The 25,787-nt window shown below is 45.6% G+C and overlaps 1 protein-coding gene across 1 annotated transcript; it reads right to left on the reverse strand.

Annotated features, from left to right (window-relative positions):
- Positions 1-4,681: 4,681 nt before the first annotated feature.
- LOC120045334 (transmembrane protein 94-like) lies at positions 4,682-24,181 on the reverse strand. Its single transcript, XM_038990215.1, has 28 exons — positions 24,167-24,181; positions 23,776-23,901; positions 23,526-23,653; positions 21,569-21,705; positions 21,170-21,384; positions 20,170-20,321; positions 19,698-19,800; positions 19,528-19,614; positions 19,282-19,398; positions 16,649-16,753; positions 16,421-16,576; positions 14,846-15,025; positions 14,405-14,714; positions 14,123-14,296; positions 13,829-13,931; positions 13,518-13,726; positions 13,101-13,279; positions 12,794-13,006; positions 12,619-12,718; positions 12,271-12,379; positions 11,903-12,092; positions 10,422-10,499; positions 10,220-10,305; positions 10,038-10,119; positions 8,460-8,718; positions 7,643-7,736; positions 7,364-7,534; positions 4,682-7,195 (listed from the first exon to the last, which is right to left on the reverse strand). The coding sequence occupies exons 1-28, from the start codon at positions 24,179-24,181 to the stop codon at positions 7,123-7,125; spliced, it is 3,951 nt and encodes a 1,316-aa protein (XP_038846143.1). The 3' UTR covers positions 4,682-7,122.
- Positions 24,182-25,787: the final 1,606 nt, after the last annotated feature.

Below are 25,787 nucleotides of genomic sequence, written 5' to 3' on the forward strand. Positions count from 1 at the left end.
TAAGATAAATAAAGGGAGCATATAAGTAGACAATGAAAGCTCTTACAATATTCAATGATTACATTTCTCAAAAACAGGTTATAGGCTACATGTGCACCACCAAGTCAGAACAGTAGGTGAAATTAAGAGGTGAAAATAGACCAAATTATTAGGGTGAGGCACATGGGCTACTAATAGCTTACTACACAACATACACTTAGAATTACTTTCTTAGCTACAGTATACATATCTCCCTGGAATATTACATAATTTATGCAGCAGCATACAATACATTTTTGGACTCACCTTGTTGTGCTGTGCTCACCTGAACAGGAAGGTGGCACGGCGGTCCTTCGTGGGAAAATTTTGTCATCAAAGTCTGGCATTCTCTGGATTTATTGTGCTTTCAAGTGGGAACTCGAGAAAAAAAACAAGGTTGAATCATGATGACGTCAGTTCCCAGTTGTCTTGAACTCACTAAAGGCAGATTTTGTAGTTCCGAGTTAAGTTGTTTGGAGCCTGGCACAAATCATGCTTCATTGACAGCATGGCCAATGTTGAATGTTTATCATTTTAAACTAGGAAAAGAGACCCTTAATCTTAGACTTGGGACCACACAGCCACTCCACTGAATAGCAGGCTAATGATTGCTTTGCAATGCTTGCAGTTAGCCGCTGATTCCTTCCAAACTACTCATTGTTGAATTTGTGATTTCCAACTTGTGTCATTTTTATGTCCAATGGCCGATGAGCACCGATACGTTTTATCTATAATTTTTTTTCATTATTTCTCTTCATATGACAAGGACTAAAAAGTATTTGCCAGTAGATTGTCGACTTGATTCATGATGGACAGCTAGCTAAGATTTTAAAGGTATGATTTTGACATGATCAGTCCAATCAAAGCTACTGTAGATATAACATGATCTGACATAATTTTATCTGTGGCCAATGACCTTGAGCCTTCTTGGATGGGCACTTCTAATGTAACTCTATGGCAGCCCCTTGGCCAAGTGGCTTGAATTTGAGCTCTACCCTTAGATTTTAGCGATGACGTAGTGTCCCCATGAGTGACAGAACACTGAGCCAATCAAGGCACAACGCTCCGTATTTTCTGCTGGCTTACCCCTCCACCACAGAAAGTACTGAGCTAGGCTGAAACACCTGCATTTTAGAGCTGCCCTACTCAAGAACACAAAAACGAGACCATGTTTGTATGCGGCTTTATTAACTCAATGAAATATTTTTTTTACATTGTTTGTAAATTGATGCGACATGTATTAATGCAAAAAATAACATTCAAAACAGGAAAGCCCCCCAAAAAAATTGCAAAAAATGTGGGGCTCTCTGCCCCACCTGCCCTGAATGACGGGTGGCCACTGAGGTTGACATTTTAGTCATTTAGCAGACGCAGAGCGACTTACAGGAGCAATTAGGGTTATGTGCCTTGATCAAGGGCACAACAGATTTTTCACCTAGTCTGTGACCTTTTGGTTACTGACCCAACGCTGTTAACTGTCTAATCTGTGTACTGTCTCAGAGATGAAGAGGTACATCTTTGACTGCACTATGGTACTGTAAAGGCCATAGCTCTGATTTATAGGGTCAGAATACTAGTCTATCTAGTTCTGCGTTAAATTAAATAGTTGCTCTCCCATATATTGTTATTCAAAGACATTTTAATATGTGCATTCTATAGTCGTTCTCAACATGTCCTTCTCTAAGCCTCAAGCAGCCTGCCTTAATTCTGCACAGAACATCCCTTTTGTATCGCAGAGGCCATTGGATGCTTTTAATTTGTGGAATATATATAGCTAGGTGGAATAAATATTTATTTAAAAATACCATATTTATGACATTGATTCACATTTTTGCACAAAAAAACCCCCAAACAATTATACATCTTTAAAAATATATACATTTATCAATTCACCAAAAGTCTCACATTTCAAGTCAAATCGACACACAGTTCAGCTTTACGCATTTTAATATGGACAAAGTTCCAGAGCCTTCGTTGTTCCACCAAAACTTCTGTATACCCACCCCAATCAACCCACAGCCCATACCGTCAACACCACCCCAATCAACCCACAGCCCGTACCGTCAACACCACCCCAATCCACCTACAGCCCGTACCGTCAACACCACCCCAATCCACCTACAGCCCGTACCGTCAACACCACCCCAATCAACCCACAGCCCGTACAGTCAACACCACCCCAATCAACCCACAGCCCGTACCGTCAACACCACCCCAATCCACCCACAGCCCGTACCGTCAACACCACCCCAATCCACCCACAGCACGTACCGTCAACACCACCCCAATCAACCCACAGCCCGTACCGTCAACACCACCCCAATCAACCCACAGCACGTACCGTCAACACCACCCCAATCCACCTACAGCCCGTACCGTCAACACCACCCCAATCCATCTACAGCCCGTACCGTCAACACCACCCCAATCAACCCACAGCCCGTACAGTCAACACCACCCCAATCAACCCACAGCCCGTACCGTCAACACCACCCCAATCCACCCACAGCCCGTACCGTCAACACCACCCCAATCCACCCACAGCACGTACCGTCAACACCACCCCAATCAACCCACAGCCCGTACCGTCAACACCACCCCAATCAACCCACAGCCCGTACCGTCAACACCACCCCAATCAACCCACAGCCCGTATTGCCTACACTGATCCAGTCCTTTCAGATCTACACATATCTAGAGGTCAATTTGGAGCTGGGTCGTAGAAGAGGGGTAAGTAGGGGTCTAGGAGTCGATTTGAGCTGGGTCGTAGAAGAGGGGTAAGTATATGTCGATTTGGAGCTGGGTCGTAGAAGAGTGGTAAGAAGGTGTCTAGGTCGATATGTGCAGTGAAAAACAACACCTGCAGGCCAAGCTCCACTGAGTTCACATTGCATACTCAAACTGAAAGAACCCCCCCCCAAAAAAAACATATCATGACCAAGACTTGGCATCTATAAGGTCTTATTTATGCATACATTTAAGCAATGAGATGAGATAAATATATATTAGAGACACACACAAAACTAGTCAAAAGTTTGGACACTCATTCAAGGGCTTTTTTTTCCTTCTTTTTTTTTTTTTTTTTTTTTTTTACATTGTAGAATAATAGTGAAGACAAACTAATACAGGATCATGTTGTAACCAAAGTGTTAAACCAATCAAAATATATTTTAGATCTTTCAAAGTAGCCACCCTTTGCCTTGATGACAGCTTTGCACACTTGGCATTCTCTCAACCAGCTTCATGAGATAGTACCTGGAATGTATTTCAATTAACAGGTGTGCCTTGTTAATTTGTGGAATTTCTTCCCTTCTTAATGCATTTGTGCCAATCAGTTGTGTTGTGACAAGGTAGGGTTGGTATAGAGAAGATAGCCTTATTTGGTAAAAGACCAAGTCCATATTATGGCAAGAACAGCTCAAATAAGCAAAGAGAAACAACAGTCCATCATTACTCTAAGACATGAAGGTCAGTCAATCTGGAAGATTAAGAACTTTGAAAGTTTCTTCCAAGTGCAGTCACAAAAACCATCAAGCACCATGATGAAACTGGCTCTCATGAGGACGGCCAGAGGAAAGGAAGACCCACAGTTACCTCTTCTGCAGAAGATAAGTTCATTAGAGTTACCAGCCTCAGATTGCAGTCCAAATAAATGCTTCAGAGTTAAATCTCAACATCAACTGTTCAGAAGAGACTACGTGAATCAGGTCTTCATGGTCGAATTGCTGCAAAGAAACCACTACTATTGGACACCAATAAGAGACTTGCTTGGGCCAAGACACACGAACAATGGACCGGTGGAAATCTGTCCTTTGGTCTGATGTGTCCAAAATTGCGATTTTTGGTTGCAACTGCCGTGTCTTTGTGAGACGCAGAGTAGGTGAACAGATGACCTTCGCATGTGTGGTTCCCACCGTGAAGCATGGAGGAAAGGGAAAGGGGGATGGCTTCAACTGAAATGTGTCTTTAGCATTTAATTCAACCCCTCAATCAGAGAGGTGTGGGGGGGGCTGGCGTCTTCAGTGCCCAGGCAACAGTGGGTAGATCGACAGATTTTTACCTTGTCAGCTCGCGGATTCAATCCAGCAACCTTTCGGTTACTGGCCCAACGTTCTAACCACTAGGCTACCTGCCGGAGGTGGTGTGATGGTGCTTTGCTCGTGACACGGTCAGTGATTTATTTAGAATTCAAAGCACACTTAACCAGCATGGCTACCACAGCGATGCGCCATCCCATCTGGTTTGTGCTTAGTGGGACCATCATTTGTTTTTCAACAGGACAATGACCCAACACACCTCCAGGCTGCATAAGGTCTATTTGACCAAGAAGGAGAAGAGTGATGCATCAGATGACCTGGCCTCCACAATCACCCGACCTCAACCCCAATTGAGATGGTTTGAAATGAGTTTGACCGCAGAGTGAAGTAAAAGCAGCCAACAAGTGCTCATTATGTGGGAACTCCTTGAAGACTGTTGGAAAAACATTCCTCATGAAACTGGTTGAGAGAACGCCAAGAGTGTGCAAAGCTGTCATCAAGGCAAAGGGTGGCTACTTAGAAGAATCTAAAATATGAAACATATTTTGATATGTAACACTTTTTTGGTTACTACATGATTCCATGTGTGTTATTTCATAGGTTTGATGTCTTCACTATTATTCTACAATGTAGAACATAGTACAAATAAAGAAACCCCTTGAATGAGTAGGTGTGTCCAGACATATATATGGGAAATACATTAAAAAAAAATAATGGATTGAAATGTATTTATGTGCAATGTGTGGATGCATTCTACGGTATAAAAATCAACATCTTCAGTCTGTTTTCCCTCTTAAGATCGCTACATTGTTCATTCAATAAGGAACTCTGAGTAGTTCAGTGCTTTTACATTATATCTACCTCACACACAGATCTAGCAGACCATGCAACTACCAACTCTTCTATGAAATAGTGTACTTAAAAGTACGCTCCAACCAAAGGGAGCCTATGAAGACCACAAGTGTGCGAGGCCCGATCCTGAGGTGTTAATCTAAAAAGGTAGGCACCATGTTTTTATGCCATCTTGGGCCCTGCCCCGACTCCTAGTCAATATAACACATGAGCATTGTAGCCCGCATTCAAAACAGAGAGGGGTAAACAATACCAGAGCACGTGGTGAGAAGTCGAGAGGTGTGGCGCACGCATGATCAAATGTATACAGTTTGACTGGGGCACAGGAGTTCTCTCTGACCACGTGATACAACCGGGGGAAAACTCCAGACCGAAGTGCATAGGGTGCCATTTGGGAAACAAGGATAAGAAGATCAACACATCAAGCTGTAAAAATAAGATACAACAAAAATGAAAATAGAACAGCTGTGGCTGATCAATCTGTAGATTGTCATCATTTGTAGAGTTCAAATGGGTCTACTGATATGATCACCCAACACAGACAGGTAGCCTGGTGGGTCTCAGTAATTCAGCTTTTAGGCCGGGATTCAATCCGAAACCACCATTCAAAGCGCTTGACATAGGTCATTTCCAATTGAGCCGAGATCTGCAGCTTTAACCTTAAATGGGATCTCCACGAACGCGGTACCATTGCCTTTGAAAGCAGCACTGTCTACAAGCGTGATCGGATTGAATCGCGGACCTAGTCAGCTTGTGCATTGTTGTCGAATGCAGAAACAAGCACACAGGCTAGTAAAACGACAACTGGATGACATGAAGCACCTTCAGAATACCCTGGGATGCTCTAGAACTCTAGAGGCTATTCTAATCTAGAACACCACTGACAAAACCTTATCAGCTGGAGTAGACCACAGTCCCTCAGTAGAACTCTGGTGGGAAAAACAGTATGTACACAAGGATCAAACCAGATGATTGATGATTATTAAACAAATCCCTTTCTTACAGTACATGAGTTTCAAAGTGGCAGGCTAGCACATTCTTCAAAATACAATTTACCTAGAAAGAGACAAATTCGGTTTTACTTGTTTATAGTAAATTAAATTAATCTTCATTACTTATTGCATTAGAGCAGGATTGCCCTTGGCTTAGCTCGGGAGTCGGATCGTGTGGGTGAAACAAAGGAAACATTTGTTCGGAAGGAAAATCGCAAGGGATATTCTTGGATCCTGGTTAAGAACATGCCACGTTCATTATATGGCTAGAAGGCTGGGCTATAAAGAGTAGCCTTAGTAGAAATCCTTAGTATGGTCAACAGAACCTTTCCGAAACTGCTTCACGTGAATGCACAGGGTTAGCACTACATTGTGGACTCCAGACTGATGGCAGCTTTTCAGGTCTATCAATGCCAATTATTTGACAGATTTAGGACCAGGACATTGTCCCAGACCAGGATCTGGGCCATGTTACTAGATACAGCTCTCCTTTCCGTTTATCACTGCTTGGCGTTCAGATATACAGCAGCAAGTGGCTGTAATGACGGACTACATTCAAGGTGAAGGCTATTGTACTCTACTATGGTATTGGGATTCATGTGAAAGGGGGAGACATGCTGAAGTGTGATAAAGTGTGATAATCCCCATGTGAGCCAGTATCAGAGACCAGTGACTAGGAGAAAATACCCCTAAACTCAAGTAGGGGATACAGTAAAACATTCCCCATGCGTTTAAAAAAAACATTCCACTATATAATAAATTATTCACATTTCTTTGCTGTCTTTCTTTTAAAAGCAAAAAAGGAAACATTCTTTGGGATTTTCCTTTTTTTTTAACATAACAATGATACAATTTAATTTAAATCTAAAAAATAAAAAAGATTGGATTTTCGCAGTGTTAGACCACCCAGCACGTGTAGCGGTTTGGAGGACCTGCTAGGCAAAGTGCTTTCGGGCTGAGGTGGATTGAGTGATCCTGGGTTCAAGTCAATGGGCACTCGAGGAGTTTGATTCTGGGTTTAAGGTAGAAGTTCCCCTAAACCACAGATCTAGAATCAGATAACCCTTTCTCCAATCCTAACAAACAGAGGGATGAGAACCATCTGACCCTGTGCCAGTGGTTAGATCCAACTTCGACCTCCTCCAGATTCTGGTGCCTCATCTTTTCCCCAAGGGCTGATTGGTTCACAGCATGCATTGCCACGCCCCTCTGTTAATTGTCAATCAGAAGGGAGAGTTCATCCCTAGTTTAGTCTCAAACTGTAGCTTCTGTCTCTTCTGGTAGCGAACCCTCACCCTGCAGACAGAAGGAATGGAAAGATCAACACATGAGAACCATTTTCCGCCCACATGACATCATCCTCCATCCCACAATCCTCTCAGAATACTCTACTTTCAACCCTTCTGTCTTTTCCGCAATCTTCCTTCCATCATACTCCTCCTCTCACCCCTTCCTTCATCTTACCGTATCTCGTGTAGTTTGACGGCCTCGTTGAGCAGCACCACCACCAGGCAGGACAGGGAGACCAACAGCCAGGCCAGCATGGGGATGTCCTTCAGGCCAAAGGTCAAAGAACCCGACCTGTCCTGCCACAGCTTGTAGTCCACCGTGGCCTGTACCATCTGACCCAACAGACTGGAGGTGGGGAGGAAGAGAGTATCAGATGATGGCAACATAAAAAACATCTATTGCAGCTGCCCGCTTCATAGTTGTTTGAAACAATTAGGCCACACACACACGTACACTACAAGGACAGTGAGGCACCACCAGGTGTTGCTGAAAGGGTTCTTCTTCCACAGAGGCTGGGAGCGATGGACGTAACTTAGCGAGATGACGACTGGAAAAGAGGAAGGGAGGACACTTAAAGACACATGACTCTCCAGGGGCAGAACAGAAGTCAGAGGCTGCGTCTGAAATGGAAACCTATTCCCTATATAACACACTGGTTAAAAGTAGTGCACTATATAGGGAATAGGGTGCCATAGGGCTCTGGTCTAAAGTAGTGCACTATATAGGGAATATTGTGCCATAGGGCTCTGGTCTAAAGTAGTGCACTATATAGGGAATATTGTGCCATAGGGCTCTGGTCTAAAGTAGTGCACTATATAGGGAATATTGTGCCATAGGGCTCTGGTCTAAAGTAGTGCACTATATAGGGAATATTGTGCCATAGGGCTCTGGTCTAAAGTAGTGCACTATATAGGGAATATTGTGCCATAGGGCTCTGATCTAAAGTAGTGCACTATATAGGGAATATTGTGCCATAGGGCTCTGGTCTAAAGTAGTGCACTATATAGGGAATATTGTGCCATAGGGCTCTGATCTAAAGTAGTGCACTATATAGGGAATATTGTGCCATAGGGCTCTGATCTAAAGTAGTGCACTATATAGGGAATATTGTGCCATAGGGCTCTGATCTAAAGTAGTGCACTATATAGGGAATATTGTGCCATAGGGCTCTGATCTAAAGTAGTGCACTATATAGGGAATATGATGCCATTTAGGATGCATCCTGACTTAACAGATGCAGGGGTGAGAGTTCACCGAGAGCTCCTCCTACCGGTGTGCAGGGCCAGGAACCCAGCCATGACCTTCTGAGTGAGCAGCAGGCCATTGGACAGCTCTCTGAACCAATGGGGAGCGTCCCGAGCTGAACTGACACTGAGGATATCAGTACAGTTGATGGTGGTGTTCTCTGCCAGGGTCAGGTTGTTGGTCCTCAGGCAGACCTCGTGCAGCGTAAAGCCAAAGCCTAGCAGGTAGGCACACACGGTCAGGCCAAACTTCAGCAGGAAACAACCCAGGAAGTAGGTCTGCGTCTGCAGGAAGTATATGTACACAAATCAAGATGTTAAAGGAATGCCATGGTACACGTCATGATTAAGATACTTTTGTATATATAGTGTATGTGGACACCCCTTCAAATTAGTGGATTTGGTTATTTCAGCTATTAAAATGGAGCACACAGCCATGCAATCTCGACAGACAAATATTGCAGTAGAATGGCCTTACTGAAGAGCTCAGTGACTTTCAATGTGGCATTGTCATAGGATGCCACTTTTCCAACAAGTCAGTTTGTCACATTTCTGCCTTGCTAGAGCTGCCTCGTCAACTGTAAGTGCTGTTATTGTGAAGTGGAAACTTCTAGGAGCAACAACGGCTCAGCCGCAAAGTGGTAAGCCACACAAGCTCACAGAATGGGACCGCCGAGTGATGAAGTGTGCAGCGCATAAAAATAATCTGTCCTCAGTTTTAACACTCACTACCCAGTTCCAAACTACCTTTGGAAGCAACGTCAGCACAAGAGCTGTTCGTCGGGCGATTCATGAGCCTAAGCTCACCATGCACAATGCCAGGCGTCGGCTGGAGTGGTGTAAAGCTCAGCACCATTGGACTCAGGAGCAGTGGAAATGTGATGAATCACGCTTCACCATCGGGCAGTCCGACGGACGAATCCGCGTTTGGCGGATGCCAGGAGAACGCTACCTGCCCCAATGCATAGTGCCAACTGTAAAAGTTTGGTGGTGGAGGAATAATGGTCTGGGGCTGTTTTTCATGGTTTTTTCGAGTTCCAGTGAAGGGAAATCTTAACGCTACAGCATACAATGACGATTCTTCCAACTTTGTGGCAACAGTTTGGGGAAGGCCCTTTCCTCTTGAAGCAAAACAATGCCCCTGTGCACAAAACAAGGTCAATACAGAAATGGTTTGTTGAGATCGGTGTGACTTGACTGGCCTGCACAGAGCCCTGACCACAACCCCATCGAACACCTTTGGGATGAATTGGAACACCGACTGCGAGCCAGGCCTAATCGCCCAACATCAGTGCCCGACCTCACTAATGCTCGTGGCTGAATGGAAGCAAGTTCCCGCAGCAATGTTCCAACATCTAGCGGAAAGACTTACCAGAAGAGTGGAGGCTGTTATGGCAGCAAGTGGGGACCAACTCCATATTAATGCCCATTATTTTGGAATGAGATGTTAGACCAGCAGGTGTCCACATCCTATTGGTCATGTAGTGTATCAATAATAAGCATCTGACTCTGCATATTTGGAGTTGGCCAATCATGACAAACCTCATAAAATTAGCGTAGTGTAAGGTAATATGTCTGAAACAGGGCCGGTGCGGGTATAGTACCTTTCTGGGGATGGCATCTTGGTTCTTCCCTGTGGCTACGTTCATCACAGAACTGTCTGGTGGCTTTCCTAAGAATGACACACTGCCAACACAACACACAGAGACATGGTTAGTATCATGTAAGTCTACTGTTGTACTATATAACACGAGTGTGAAATCTATATGGTTAGTAGTGGTGGTACCTGAGCAATGGACAGCTGAAGCAGGACAGCCACAGGATGTCAGTGATGTTCATAGGAGGAGGGAGCTGGGCTAGGCAGGCCAGAAACTACACCAACGGGAGGGGAAGCAACAATAACGTCATCAAATATTCAGGTGAAACTGTTGCATCCTCAGGTCTTTTATTATAGCTGAAATGAATTGGCTGTACAGGTGTTCTCTCACCTGGATGAGGACCAGGGTCAGCTGACACTGCAACAGGAACAAGAAGCTCTTGCGGATGCTGTAGGTGGTGTGACGTGCCTGGAAAGGAATCATACATGCCAAATAAATATATAATGTATCTTTGTGTGTCTGTGCGTGTGTACATGTTTTCCTACCTTATCAGAACCAGAATGTCCCAACAAGGTAGGAAAACAAGAATAATTTGGAAAGTCTGTATTTTTTTCAGGTCCTGAATTTGTTAACATGCTATTTTAGTCTTAAGGGTTAGGTTTGGGGTTAAGGTTAAAGAAAATAGGATTTTGAATGGCAATACATTTTTAATCCCCAAAAAGTCCTGAAATGTCATATGAGAGAGAGAATGTGGTCGGAAACCCACTTTTCACCCAACGTCCCCCACTATGCAAAAAAACTCCCTCCCAAAAAGATGCAGCTCAATTTTGTTTAAAAATATAATTTGACAAACACCCCATCTACTTTTGTGACTATGTACCATTTGGTTTTGAAGTAGGCTGTCGTAAGAAGCTTAAACATTTCAACATGTCGTAGGGCCAGAATATTTTTTTGGGGGGGGGAATTTCAGGAACGGAACGAGGCTGTGGTTTTCTGAACATAACGCGCAAACCAAATGGCGGTTTTTGGTTATAAAACTAATCTTTATCGAACAAAAATAACATTTGTGTAATTGGGAGTCTCGTGAGTGCAAACATCCGAAGATTATCAAAGGTAAGCGATTAATTTTATTGCTTTTCTGACTTTCGTGACCAAGCTAATTTAAGGCTAGCTGTTCCAGCATTGATTGATACACTCACAAACGCTTGGATTGCTTTCGCTGTAAAGCATATTTTCAAAATCTGACACGATAGGTGGATTAACAACAAGCTAAGCTGTGTTTTGGTATATTTCACTTGTGATTCCATGATTATAAATATTTTTTGTATTATTTTTGAATTTGGCGCTCTGCAATTCAGCGGTTGTTTAGGAAAATGATCCCGTAATCGGGATCTGTGCGCCAAGAAGGATCTACCTGATGGTAGGCTATGTGGCCACCGTGTTACAAAAGAAATAGCTATTTCTCTAATCTATTGATGATCAGATACTTCAGTTATAACTGGTTCTGTTGCGCTCACATTTGACAGTCGATAGACAACTTTAGTATTGTTCCAAACTTACTCCTTTTTTCATTTTCTTTTTAAATAATAGCCTGTATAGAAATGAAAACATCTCTGGTGCTGCAGCATGGGTTCATTCATCATCTTGCCATCAATTTTACAGGCTGTGTGACCTAGTTCTTGGATGACTCATCCGCATCTCTGTGCATTAGTGATGGGGTAGGCTAAATAAATAGAAATCAGAGCGGGAGAGAAGGACGACACTTTAAAACACTTTTATACTCTCCACGTTCCAGACAAATTACTCATGCTCTGCTCCAGCTCCACTCACATCCTCTGGTGTGTGTGTGTGTGTGTGTGTGTGTGTCTCACCTGTTCTATGAGTTTGACCATGCTGACCGACTCCCCCTGGTGGAAGGTGACAGAACAGGCCAGGGTGTTGAGTTGACCAGACAGACTGAGAGGAGACAGACCCTCCACCTCCCCGTTCAGCCCTGCTCCTGTAGCGTAGCCAAACGTCTCCCACGAACACCGCGACGGGTACAGGGGGTCCAGGGCGATGCTGGAGGGGGGGGGTTTAGGAAACAGTGTGTGTGATCTGTATTTCTTTCCATACTGTCATTAAGTCTAGCATTATTATGTGGTTGTAAGCGTACTTATGGACACACATCAAAGACTATTTATAAATTAACTAGACAGCAGCTGCCTTGTTTGTGACATGTGATTACGTGTGTGTGTACCTGAGGTCACTCTGTAGAAAGAGGCAGCTGTTGCGGAAGTTAGCAGAGCTCCCCAGGCAGCACGTCACTTCTCTGTTCTCCTGCATGATCTTGATCATCTCACACATGGCTACACACACACACACACACACACACACACACACACACACAGAGCAAGAGATTTAGAGCACTCACACATGCATAACTGTAACACGCAAAACTACATTGCATATCTTGTGATAAAATACAATCCTATACCATGGTCAATTGATTTGTATATTAAAATATAGGAATGTCTAAGTAACAAATACCACGGTTTTTGAAAAACAGAAAAGTTTGTTTCATGTAAGTGGAGATGTTCTGACTCACTCTCTGGGGTACAGTCGGTGAAGAGGGGCACCAACAGAGGCACGTTGTCAATGTTCTTCAGGTGAGGACGAACCTGGTGGATACCACGAGGTAGCTTCGCCTGGACACAGAAGGATTAGCATGAGACAGGGGGAAGGGACAGACGAGGGAAGACAAACGGTATTTGTTCCTGTACCCTGTTGCAGTCCTCCAGGAAGCTGGGGACATCAGTGGTCTCCTCCTCTGGTAACAGCAGCCCCTCTGCCTCATCTCTGGAGTCTTGATGTTCATCGTGTACGGAGTACTGGCCGGGGCTGTTGGGGGCACCGTCACAGGGACTGTCTCTGTTTGGGGTCAGAGAGATGTGACAGTTCCACCCTGTCTCCAGGCCCATCTTCTCTGCAAACACCTACCACATTCACAAAACAGACAATCATCGTCACCGGCATCATCACATACATCTCAGCAAACACACACACACACACACACACACACACACACACCTTGCTGCGTAGTTCGTCCTCCATAGAGAAGTAGACAAAGCGTATGCAGGCGGTGACCAGAGCGTCTATGAGCCTGACGGTGTCCAGACGAGCCTGGAACTGGGATGACACCATTCCCATGAAGATCTGACCACTCAGAGCCTGAACACAGTCGTCCTTCTCCACACCTCCTATACCCTCTATGGAGAGAGAGAGAGAGAGAGAGAGAGAAAAGAGGGGGACAAGACAAAGTTACACTAAGGTACAACACATCTTCTGAGTGTAGCAGCATCTCCCTTCCTGCATCCTCCAGTCTTCCCACCCTCAGTCCCTCCCCCTCAGTCCCTCCCCCTCAGTCCCTCCCCCTCAGTCCCTCCCCCTCAGTCCCTCCCCCTCAGTCCCTCCCCCTCAGTCCCTCCCCCTCAGTCCCTCCCTCACCATCAGAGCTCCAGGAGTTCCTGCGGGAGACATGTTTGATAGGGGTGGTGGAGGGCAATTCTACCCCAGAGAAGAGGTTGGGTCCCGGGGCTAGCTCCACACATTTCCCATTGAGCTGGTTGGACAGAGACACCTGCATGGGCTTGTAGGCAAAAGCAGAGCAGTATCCCGACAGACAGGCCCGCTGGTAGAAGTCCAGAACCTTCTTCCTGTAGGGGGGGTAGACATATTAAGGGTTAATAATGGTTGTCATGAGGCTGCTATAAGGCTGTCATAAGGCTGTCACGAGGCTGTCACAAGGCTGTTCTGACCTGTCGGAGCCAGAGAGGGGGTAGATGTCGGTTCCGTCCCAGACATCAGTGCAGGCCTCCAGGATGAGGTCAGCTGAGCCGTGAGACAACATCTGGACGTTATCTAGAGGTGATAGTTCAGGGGTCACAGAGGTGCAACAAAACGATTCCAAGAAAGAGGTCAAGGGTTAAAGGAGAGGAGGGCAAGAGATGGAGAGAGCGAGTAACCAATCAGAGAGATGAGTGAGAGGGGAGAAATACAAAGAACAAAAGAGCTATAGAGAAAAAAAATAATACAAATTGAGCTATTCTCACTGGAAGAGGAGTCTCTGATGAAGAGGGAGATGAGGTGGCTGATGGGAGGTTGTCTCTTGGTAAAGTTATGTTGGCGTCGAGGGACAGACTCCTTGGCCTTCTCCCCACAGGGCAGCTGGTACAGAGCTAGGTGGTTCTCCTGTTTAAACAGCTCCCTCGCCCCGGGAGTGAACCCTGAGAGAAACCCAGGAAGAAAGAGAAGGGGTCAGTGTGTATGAGTCTGGAGGTCACAGAGGAAATGTATACTTTCCTGTGTGTGTGTGATTCTCTTCCTCTCCTCACCTATAAGCCTGGAGAGCTCACACAGTCCCCAGGGCACGTGGACGGGCAGCACGGCCCCGTGGCTCTCCTGCAGCGCCAGGTTACTGAGGTGGTCGGAGAAGCGGCAGAGCTGCTGGGTGACGCTGGCGTTGCACAGGTTGAGCAGGATGTTGAGGCCCAGGGGCTTGAGGCTGGGCAGGTGGCACTGCCAGCCCTGCTCGTCAAACTGGATACTCACCGGGTTCTGCTGGTCCTGAGACAGACTCAACATCTCCAGGTGGTAGTCACACACGTAGTCCTCCGCTTCGCTGTCATAGCAACCCAACATATCCTGGAGAGAGGGGTGGTGAGAGAAAGGAGAGAGAGAGAGGAGAGAAATGCTGTGTAGTAAGATGACAAGAGAATTATATACAGGATGTGTGTGTGTGTGTGTGTGTGTGTGTGTGTGTGTGTGTGTTTTACCTGTTCAGGGCCCTGATCCCCTCCATCTGTGTCGTGGCTGAAGCTGACATTAGATCCTGAGGGGTGTTTGGTGCGTGTGTGTGTCTCCCGTGCTTGCGAACAGCCAGTGTCATGTGACGTCTCGCTGGGCTCATACCCATCCATCATTGGCATACACAGCAGAGCCTCCCTCTCCTGTGTCTGATGGACAGGATGAACAGCCAATCAGACATTACTCTTTCAATCACTGAAAAGCAGTGGTGTAAAGTACTCAAGTTAAAATAAAGTAAATAAATATTTAAGTATTTTTGTGGGGTATATTTTTTATAACTTTTAGGTCACTATATTCCTAAAGAAAATGTGTTTTTTCTCCATACTATTTTTCTCAGTACTATTACATTTTGAATGCTTAGCAGGATAGAAATGGTCCAATTCACAAACTTATCAAGAGAACATCCCTGGTCATCCCTACTGCCTCTGATCTGGCACACTCACGAAACACTTTGTTTGTAAATTATGTGTGAGTGTTGGATTGTGCCCGTGGCTATCCGTAAAATAAAATAAAATTGTAAATCGTGCCGTCTGGTTTGCTTAATAGGAACGTTAAATCGTGCCGTCTGGTTTGCATAATAGGAATTAGAAATTATTAATCATTTTACCTTTGATACTTAATAAGTATATTTAAAAAAAATACTTTTACTCAAGAAGTATTTTACCGAGTGATTTTCTATTAAGGTATCTTTACTTTTACCACCACTGCTGAAAAGACAGTATCACCTATCAAACGAGTCTCACAGGAACTAGATCATTGTCTCACGTCAGATAGCGCCATCTGACGGAGGACAATGGGACCCTTCAGAAAGTATTCACACCCCTGGACTTCTTCTCACAAAGCGGGATTCAAATGGATTTGTCATTTTTTTGTCAACGATTTACACAAAATATTCTAATGTCAAAGTGGAAGAAAAATTCTAACATTAGTCAATTATTATTTTTATTTTTTTCAAATACAAAAAAAACTGAACATACTAATATACCCTATATATACAAAAGTATGTGGACACCCCTTAAAATAAATATGTGGTTTCGGCTATTTCAGCCACACCCAGCCACTCCCAGATGTGCAAAAATCAAGCAAACAGCAACTCTAGAAGGGCAGTGTGTGTGACAAACGGACTTGTTGGAAAGGTGGCATCCTATGACGGTGCAAAGTTGAAAGTCACAGCTCTTCAGTAAGGCCATTCCATTGCCAATGGAGATTGCATGGGGCTGTGTGCTCGATTTTATACACCTGTCAGCAACGGGCGTGGCTGAAATAGCCGAAGCGGAAAGCAGCATCGTTGTCGTCAACGTCTTGTTTCATTGACCATGCAGACTGACCAGTGAGCGTCAAGTGGTCTCGTGGTCGAGCAACATCGGCGCTCCTTGAGCGACAGGGGGTGGGGCATGGTGAGAGAGACGACTCAAGTAGCAGAGTAAAAACGGACGTTACACACAGCGGAGCGGCGTATCACATTTAACCAAACATTGAAACAGTGAAGTAAATGCATCCATACCGGTATATAGGAAGACACGACATACCAGCCACCCACCCACCTCGTCCCGGTCCTCGGAGTTGACAGAGAGGTCGTCTCGCAGGTCTTCTTGACTGTCGTTGTGAGGCGGCTCCACGCGACCACTAAAGAACAGCACCGTCTCTGGACTGGGGTTAGGCCAGGATAATACACCCCGTTTATCCACACAACACAACACCTAGAGAAAGAGAGCGAGTTACACACAAATGCACACACACACACATACACACACAAAAGCACAAATACTTACAGTGACAGAGCCAAGTGTGTGTAGCAGGCTGGAAGTATAGCAGAGTGTCTGTGATTCTCCCTTTAGCACACCCACCAGGTGTCTCCACACACACCGCAGAATCTCCTGCACACACACAAGCACACATTTAGGCCTCATCGCTTTTTCACCCACTAAAAAATATATAGTTCATACATAGTGGACTCAATTTTGCAGGCAATATAATCTACAGTATAGTGGGCTACAGTGCCTTCAGGAAGTATTCAAACCCCCTGACTTTTTCCACATTTTGCTGTGTTACAGCCTGAATTGAAAATGTATTACATTGAGATTGTGTGTCACTGGCCTACACACAATACCCCATAATGTCAACATGGAATTATGTTTTAAGAATTGTTTACCAATTAATAAAAAAATGACTCATTGTGTGTACAATAAGTGTTTAACATGATTTATGAATGTCTACCTCATCCCTGTAACCCACACATATGTGTAAAGTCCTTCAGATGAGCAGTGAATTTCAAACACAGATTCAACCACAAAGACTGGGGTTTTCCAATGCCTCGCAAAGAAGAGCACTAATTAGTAGATGTGTAAAAAAAATAATTAAAAGCTGATACTGAATATCCCATTGAGCATGGTGAAGTTAATTACACTTTGGGGGGTGTATCAACACACCAAGTCACTACAAAGATACAGGCGTCCTTCCTAACTCAGTTGCCAGAGAGGAAGGAAACCGCTCATGGATTTCAACACAAGGCCAATGTTGACTTCAAAACAGTTACAGAGTTTAATGGCTGTGATAGGAGAAAATTGAGGATGGATCAACATTGTAGTTATTACTCCACAATACTAACCTAAATGACAGAGTGAAAAGAAGGAAGCCTGTACAGAATGAAAAATATTCCAAAACATGCATCCTGTTTGCAAACAAGACACTGAAGTAAAACTGCATGAAATGTGGCAAAGCAATTAATACAAAGCATTATGTTTGGGACAAATCCAACACATTACTGAGTACAACGCTCCATGTTACCAAACATAGTGGTGGCTGCATCATGTTATGGATATACTTGTAATCATTAAGGATTGGTGATAAAAATACAACAGAACGGAGCTAAGGACAGGCAAAATCCTAGAGAAAAACCTGGTTCAGTCTGCTTTCCACCAGACACTGGGAGAGGAATTCCCCTTTCAGCAGGACAATAACCTACAACACAAGGCCAAATATACACTGGAGTTGCTTAGCAAGACGACATTGAATGTTCCTGAGTGGCCTAGTTACAGTTTTGACTTAAATCACCTTGAAAATGGCTGTCTAGCAATGATCAACAACCAACTTGACAGAGCTTGAAGAATTTCAAAAAGAATAATGTGCAATTATACAATCCAGGTGTGCAAAGCTCTTCTTAGAGACTTACCCAGAAAGACTCACAGCTGTAATCGCTTCCAAAGGTGATTCTAATATGTATTGACTCAGTGGTGTGAATAAATGTGCCAACATTTTAAAAACATGTTTTCACTTTGTCATTATGGGGTGTTGTGTGTAAACAAAATATATTTAATCCATTTTCAATTCAGGTTGTAACATAACAAAATGTGGAATAAGTCAAGGGGTCTGAATACTTTCTGAAGGCACGGTATATTACTAATGGCAAAGTGGAGTAGAAAACACCTCTAGAACACCTTCATCTTCCCCAAAATGGTTGAAACCTAAATGTGAGTAAACACAGTATTTGTAGACGCCATTTTAGATGTCTTCAGTCTGCCTACAGTCCAGGCGATGCAATCAGGGATTATGACCCAATACGCTCACATGCTTCCTTTCCTTAAGTCCTTTTCTTAAGAAATTATATTTCTCCCAGGTCCTTCCGACCCTTTCCAGATTAATGTTCATCAAGTAAGGCATTTGAGTCAAGGACACAAGGAAAGGAAGTCGTTTGAGAGTTGAAGTACACAGCTAGTGAGGCAGAGTTTCCCCATCATGCATTGCAAGCTAGAGGACAGAAGTGGCAGGCTCATGGGAAAGGCCGATCCAGAACCAAGCCCTATAGCAGGGAGGGGGTTAGTTCTGGACTGGGCCAATGTGTCAGTAACGTAGAGGTGGGGGCAGTGAGTACTGGGGTTTGTGGGGGGAGTCAAAGGGTTACGTGATTAGCTGAAGAAATGGTATGATGAAAAATTGCCCAAACTAGATGAGTCAAATTTGCCCTTCCATTAGGGATGATCGAAGAAAGACTGATTGGCTGACAGAGAGAACCAATAGAAATGCCAAAGAGACAAGATATCTCATCATGCCAGTTGAAGAAAATCAATCACATTAGGGATAAACAATGCAAAACCAAATAGATGATTGGAGTCCCAAACTCGAACAACAAAAGAAGATGCATGAGGCGGGTGTGTGTTAGCTACAGGGTTTCACAGTGGTGGGTGAAGGGGCGAGGGCGGGCAGCGTGAGGACGGGAACGAGGGAGTGAGGGGGGAGGCAGGGGTAGGACTTGTGAAGTTATACCTGGGAGGACACCACTTCAGTGTAGCTGCTTAAAGTGTCCTCGGAAAACTTAGCAAGCTGGGGCGAGAGAAGAGGCTAGTTAAACCACACAGGAGGCATCTCTCTGTGTCTCGCATGGCGCTTGTGTATATGTGTTTCTCACCAGGCCAGTAGGAGAAGCTCTGCTGGACTCAGCCAGGACGCTAGCCTCTCCATAGGTGTTGACCAGCACCCACATGACAGGAAACAGCAGGGGAAGGATGGGCAGCACTCCCATCAGCTGGAACACAACACTTATTACAATAGGAATATTTTATAGGTTTGAAGAGATTCTGTCCCCTCAGGTTAGACTACCTGCTATAAATAGGGAGAAGGGGCACGGCCAGGAAGAGGTGTTGAGTCTCCATACCTGCAGCTGGATGAAGTTGAAGCGTCCAGGAGTGAGGCTAGGGGCGTCAAAGAAATAACGCACAGTATTCACAACCAAGAACGCCACCTATAGGAGGAGAGAGGGATAACATGAGGGACAACAAAGTGGCTTTAATTAAGAAACTGTGTTTCTGTGCTTGATTTTCTCACCAGTACAATAGGGCAGGCGAACTTGGCCATGATGGACTGAACGGTGAACCTCTCGTTATCCAGGGCTGTGATTGGTCGAGACAGAGCCAGGTCCAGACTGTTCCTGTAAAGCACAGAGGTGGATTCAGCTAGGGGTGTCAGTCATTTTAGATGATGTCATGAGACGGTTTGAGCCTCATCCTGGACAACAAACATGCAGTTTAGACCAGTATTAGACTTAATGTGGGTCTGGTAAACCTGCTCTGTATCTTTAAACTGCTTCAAAATGACACACTGAGACGTCACAATTTCAGGTTTCCTTTGACTCTAGATGATCATTCATGATTTGCGCAAACTTTCTCCTCGAGTTGAATTCTTGGACCAAGAATTGTTGGATATCAACCTAGCTAGTGGTGAATTATTACCTCAAACCCGTTCACCTCAAAATCAAAGTTTGTCAGACTGTTTAGCCTCAAGAGGATGCATTGCCCACCTGACGCTGTCGAGGATGGGCGTGCGGACCACCCTGAAGAGGCGGTGCTGCTGGGGGCTCTGGGGACCCCTCTTCTGGTCCCCCCGGGGGGAGGGAGGGGGGGAACGAGGTGGGAACATGTCACCTGGCTCCAGAACTATATGATCGTCATCCTGGAGAAGGGAGATACAGGTGAGACATCCACATAAGCAGTATCCACCTCCTCTCTCGCCTTTACCATCTACATCCCCCTCTTTCCCTCTCACCTTTACCATCTACACCCCCCTCTTTCCCTCTCACCTTTACCATCTACACCCCCCTCTTTCCCTCTCACCTTTACCATCTACACCCCCCTCTTTCCCTCTCACCTTTACCATCTACACCCCCCTCTTTCCCTCTCACCCTTACCATCTACATCCCCCTCTTTCCCTCTCACCTTTACCATCTACACCCCCCTCTTTCCCTCTCACCTTTACCATCTACACCCCCCTCTTTCCCTCTCACCTTTACCATCTACACCCCCCTCTTTCCCTCTCACCTTTACCATCTACACCCCCCTCTTTCCCTCTCACCCTTACCATCTACATCCCCCTCTTTCCCTCTCACCTTTACCATCTACACCCCCCTCTTTCCCTCTCACCTTTACCATCTACATCCCCCTCTTTCCCTCTCACCTTTACCATCTACACCCCCCTCTTTCCCTCTCACCCTTACCATCTACATCCCCCTCTTTCCCTCTCACCTTTACCATCTACATCCCCCTCTTTCCCTCTCACCTTTACCATCTACACCCCCCTCTTTCCCTCTCACCTTTACCATCTACACCCCCCTCTTTCCCTCTCACCTTTACCATCTACACCCCCCTCTTTCCCTCTCACCCTTACCATCTACACCCCCCTCTTTCCCTCTCACCTTTACCATCTCCGCCCCTCTCTTTCCCTCTCACCTTTACCATCTACACCCCCCTCTCTCTCTCTCCACCCCCCTCTTTCCCTCTCACTCTTCATCCCGCTCGCCGTACATTGATGCCTCTGAGAGAAGCGAATGTCTCCTGTCCTGGCCGTAGTGCTATGACGTCTCCCTCCACCAGTAGGGACACAGGCAGGTTGACCAGGTTGGAGTCGCGGTAGGCCCAGTGGAGCGACCAGGAGGGGGAGGAGGGGGTGTACAGGTCAGGGTAAAGGGAGGGAGACCACCTCATCCCCTCACCCAAATCTGCCCAGTCCGACAGGTAGCCTGGAGGCGGGAGAGAGGGTGGAAGGGGAAATTAAAATATAGGATCACAAAACGAGAATGGTGGAAACTTGCCAACCTCAAGTAAAAGTGTTAATTTCTTAACGTTTCCCTCCATTTAAATCTCCAACTGTCAACTCCCATCCCATCTCCTCTCCTTCTTGCGCCATCCCCCCTTTTCTCTCACCGTTGAGCTGATTGATGATGCTGTTGAGCCGGTGCACCATCTCAGTTCTCCTCAGCCTCTGCTGTCGACCAATCAGCAGGAAGCTCAGCGTGAAGAGCATGAGGAGGGCTGCAGCGTTCACCAACTCTATCCCAGAACTACAGAGAGAGGAGAGGAGATATGATAGTATTCACAGACTGTTGGTGCTTCCTGTGTTTCAACCTTATTTTACCGTGAGGTAGCTCTGATAGGAACATTTGGGTTGAAGTTCCGGTCTACACAACACCCCCACGCGTTCCGGTCTACACAACACCCCCACGCGTTCCGGTCTACACAACACCCCCACGCGTTCCGGTCTACACAACAGCCCCACGCGTTCCGGTCTACACAACAGCCCCACGCGTTCCGGTCTAAACAACAGCCCCACGCGTTCCGGTCTACACAACAGCCCCACGCGTTCCGGTCTACACAACAGCCCCACGCGTTCCGGTCTACACAACAGCCCCACGCGTTCCGGTCTACACAACAGCCCCACGCGTTCCGGTCTACGCAACAGCCCCACGCGTTCCGGTCTACGCAACAGCCCCACGCGTTCCGGTCTACGCAACAGCCCCACGCGTTCCGGTCTACGCAACAGCCCCACGCGTTCCGGTCTAAACAACAGCCCCACGCGTTCCGGTCTAAACAACAGCCCCACGCGTTCCGGTCTAAACAACAGCCCCACGCGTTCCGGTCTAAACAACAGCCCCACGCGTTCCGGTCTACACAACAGCCCCACGCGTTCCGGTCTACACAACAGCCCCACGCGTTCCGGTCTACACAACAGCCCCACGCGTTCCGGTCTACACAACAGCCCCACGCGTTCCGGTCTACACAACAGCCCCACGCGTTCCGGTCTACACAACAGCCCCACGCGTTCCGGTCTAAACAACACCCCCACGCGTTCCGGTCTAAACAACACCCCCACGCGTTCCGGTCTAAACAACAGCCCCACGCGTTCCGGTCTAAACAACAGCCCCACGCGTTCCGGTCTAAACAACAGCCCCACGCGTTCCGGTCTACACAACAGCCCCACGCGTTCCGGTCTACACAACAGCCCCACGCGTTCCGGTCTACACAACAGCCCCACGCGTTCCGGTCTACACAACAGCCCCACGCGTTCCGGTCTACACAACAGCCCCACGCGTTCCGGTCTAAACAACAGCCCCACGCGTTCCGGTCTAAACAACAGCCCCACGCGTTCCGGTCTAAACAACAGCCCCACGCGTTCCGGTCTAAACAACACCCACACGTTCCGGTCTAAACAACACCCCCACGCGTTCCGGTCTACACAACAGCCCCACGCGTTCCGGTCTAAACAACAGCCCCACGCGTTCCGGTCTACACAACAGCCCCACGCGTTCCGGTCTACACAACAGCCCCACGCGTTCCGGTCTACACAACAGCCCCACGCGTTCCGGTCTAAACAACAGCCCCACGCGTTCCGGTCTAAACAACAGCCCCACGCGTTCCGGTCTAAACAACAGCCCCACGCGTTCCGGTCTAAACAACACCCACACGTTCCGGTCTAAACAACACCCACACGTTCCGGTCTAAACAACACCCACAATTTGCAGAGGCCCAGTCTAAATAACACCCACAATAAATAAATAAAAATGGACCATATGGACACAAATCCATACAGCAATAAATTGCCTGAATTGATGCCATAACAATAAATAGAACGCTAAATGTATAACATCAATGTGCACCACCGTTTATTCAAATTATCCTTTAAACTACTACTAGTATGATGGTTGTTGCCACCAATTGTCCCATTGACAATCACCCATATTAGCAAACTTATTTTATATCAAACTTATTTCACATTTCTCTAGTATAGGTTACTTATCGTAATGAACGATATCAGCAAACGCTATCGGAACGGTCTGTGTTGATAATGTTCTGTCTATTGTCCCAGCTCTACAGTCAAACACACCTGCCTTGCGGCTGGTCGCCATAACAACAGAGAAGTCCCACCACCACCAGCAGTGTGAGGGCGGCTCCCGGCCAATGGAGACAGGAGTGGCGGTTGCCATGGTGAAGGAAGCTTTTCACCCACTGCTCCTAAATTAACATTAACAAACAAAACAGCTCATTATGCTCTACAACAAAGTGTGTGTGTGTGTGCGTCCGTGTGTGTGTGTATGTATGTATGTATGCATGTGAGTGTGTGCGGTGGTATCTACCTGTGCAGTGGGTTGTTTGCCACGGCCTGTGGTCTGGTGCTGGTCAAGCAGGGTGGTGAGCTGGTCCCTCAGTGTTCCCAGAGCCTGACCAGTGGACAAGCCCAGGGTCCCCACCCCCCCCTCCTCCTGAAACACACAAAATATATCATTTGAATCCACAAATCACATTACAGTCAAGAATGATTCAAACATTTCAAAGGTCACAAATTCATTGGCTTTTATGGTGCAAAAAGCACCTTGTCCACACAGCTTGGCTGCCCATGACAGCTGAAACAGAGCAGTACCTTGTCCACACAGCTTGGCTGCCCATGACAGCTGAAACAGAGCAGTACCTTGTCCACAGAACTTGGCTGCCCATGACAGCTGAAACAGAGCAGTACCTTGTCCCCACAGCTTGGCTGCCCATGACAGCTGAAACAGAGCAGTACCTTGTCCACACAGCTTGGCTGCCCATGACAGCTGAAACAGAGCAGTACCTTGTCCACACAGCTTGGCTGCCTACTTCAACTTCTCCAAACGGGTGATGATTTAACAAAAGCGCATTCGCAAAAAAAAACACAATCGTTGCACCAATGTACCTAACCATAAACATCAATGCCTTTCTTAAAATCAATACACAAGTATATATTTTTTTAAACCTGCATATTTAGTTAAAATAAATTCCTGTGAGCAGGCAATATTAACTAGGGAAATTGTGTCACTTCTCTTGTGTTCTGTGCAACAGAGTCAGGGTATATGCAGCAGTTTGGGCCGCCTGGCTCGTTGGGAACTGTGTGAAGACCATTTCTTCCTAACAAAGACCGTAATTAATTTGCCAGAATTTTACATTATTATGACATAACATTGAAGATTGTGCAACGTAACAGCAATATTTAGACTTCGGGTTGCCACCCGTTCGATAAAATACTTAACGGTTCCGTATTTCACTGAAAGAAAACTTTTTGATTTCGAAATGATCGTTTCCGGATTTGACCATGTTAATGACCTAAGGCTCATATTTCTGTGTGTTATTATATTATAATTAAGTCTATGATTTGATATTTGATAGAGCAGTCTGACTGAGCGGTTGTAGGCAGCAGCAGGCTCGTAAGCATTCATTCAAACAGCACTTTCCTGCATTTGCCAGCAGCTCTTAGCAGTGCTTGAGGCACAGCGCTGTTTATGACTTCAAGCCTATCAACTCCCCAGATTAGGCTGGCAATACTATAGTGCATATAAGAACATCCAATAGTCAAAGGTATATGAAATACAAATGGTAGAGAGAAATAGTCTTATAATAACTACAACCTAAAACTTCTTAACTGGGAATATTGAAGACTCGTGTTAAAAGGAACCACCAGCTTTCATATGTTCTCATGTTCTGAGCATGGAACTTAAACGTTAGCATTTTTACATGGCATATATTGCACTTTTACTTTCTTCTCCAAACACTGTTTTTGCATTATTTAAACCAAATTGAACATGTTTCATTATTTATTTCAGACTAAAATGATTTTATGTATTATATTAAGTTAAAACTAAAGTGTTTATTGTTCATTCAATATTATTGTAATTGTCATTATTACAAATATATACAGTGGGGAGAAGAAGTATTTGATACACTGCCGATTTTGCAGGTTTTCCTACTTACAAAGCATGTAGAGGTCTGTAATTTTTATCATAGGTACACTTCAACTGTGAGAGACGGAATCTAAAATAAAAGTCCAGAAAATCACATTGTATGATTTTTAAGTAATTAATTTGCATTTTATTGCATGACATAAGTATTTGATACATCAGAAAAGCAGAACTTAATATTTGGTACAGAAACCTTTGTTTGCAATTACAGAGATCATACGTTTCCTGTAGTTCTTGACCAGGTTTGCACACACTGCAGCCGGGATTTTGGCCCACTCCTCCATATAGACCTTCTCCAGATCCTTCAGGTTTCGGGGCTGTCGCTGGGCAATACGGACTTTCAGCTCCCTCCAAAGATTTTCTATTGGGTTCAGGTCTGGAGACTGGCTAGGCCA

This window comes from Salvelinus namaycush, chromosome 4 (genome assembly GCF_016432855.1).
Source record: "Salvelinus namaycush isolate Seneca chromosome 4, SaNama_1.0, whole genome shotgun sequence".
Lineage (NCBI taxonomy): Eukaryota > Metazoa > Chordata > Actinopteri > Salmoniformes > Salmonidae > Salvelinus > Salvelinus namaycush.

What these genes read in the sequence shown, in the direction of transcription:
- LOC120045334 (XM_038990215.1), bottom strand. An exon ending in CCCATCCTCGACAGCGTCAG is followed by an intron (nt 19,801 to 20,169) that starts GTGGGCAATGCA and finishes TGTGCTTTACAG; the next exon opens with GAACAGTCTGGACCTGGCTC. An exon ending in GTTCCTGGCCCTGCACACCG is followed by an intron (nt 7,737 to 8,459) that starts GTAGGAGGAGCT and finishes CCTCTTTTCCAG; the next exon opens with TCGTCATCTCGCTAAGTTAC.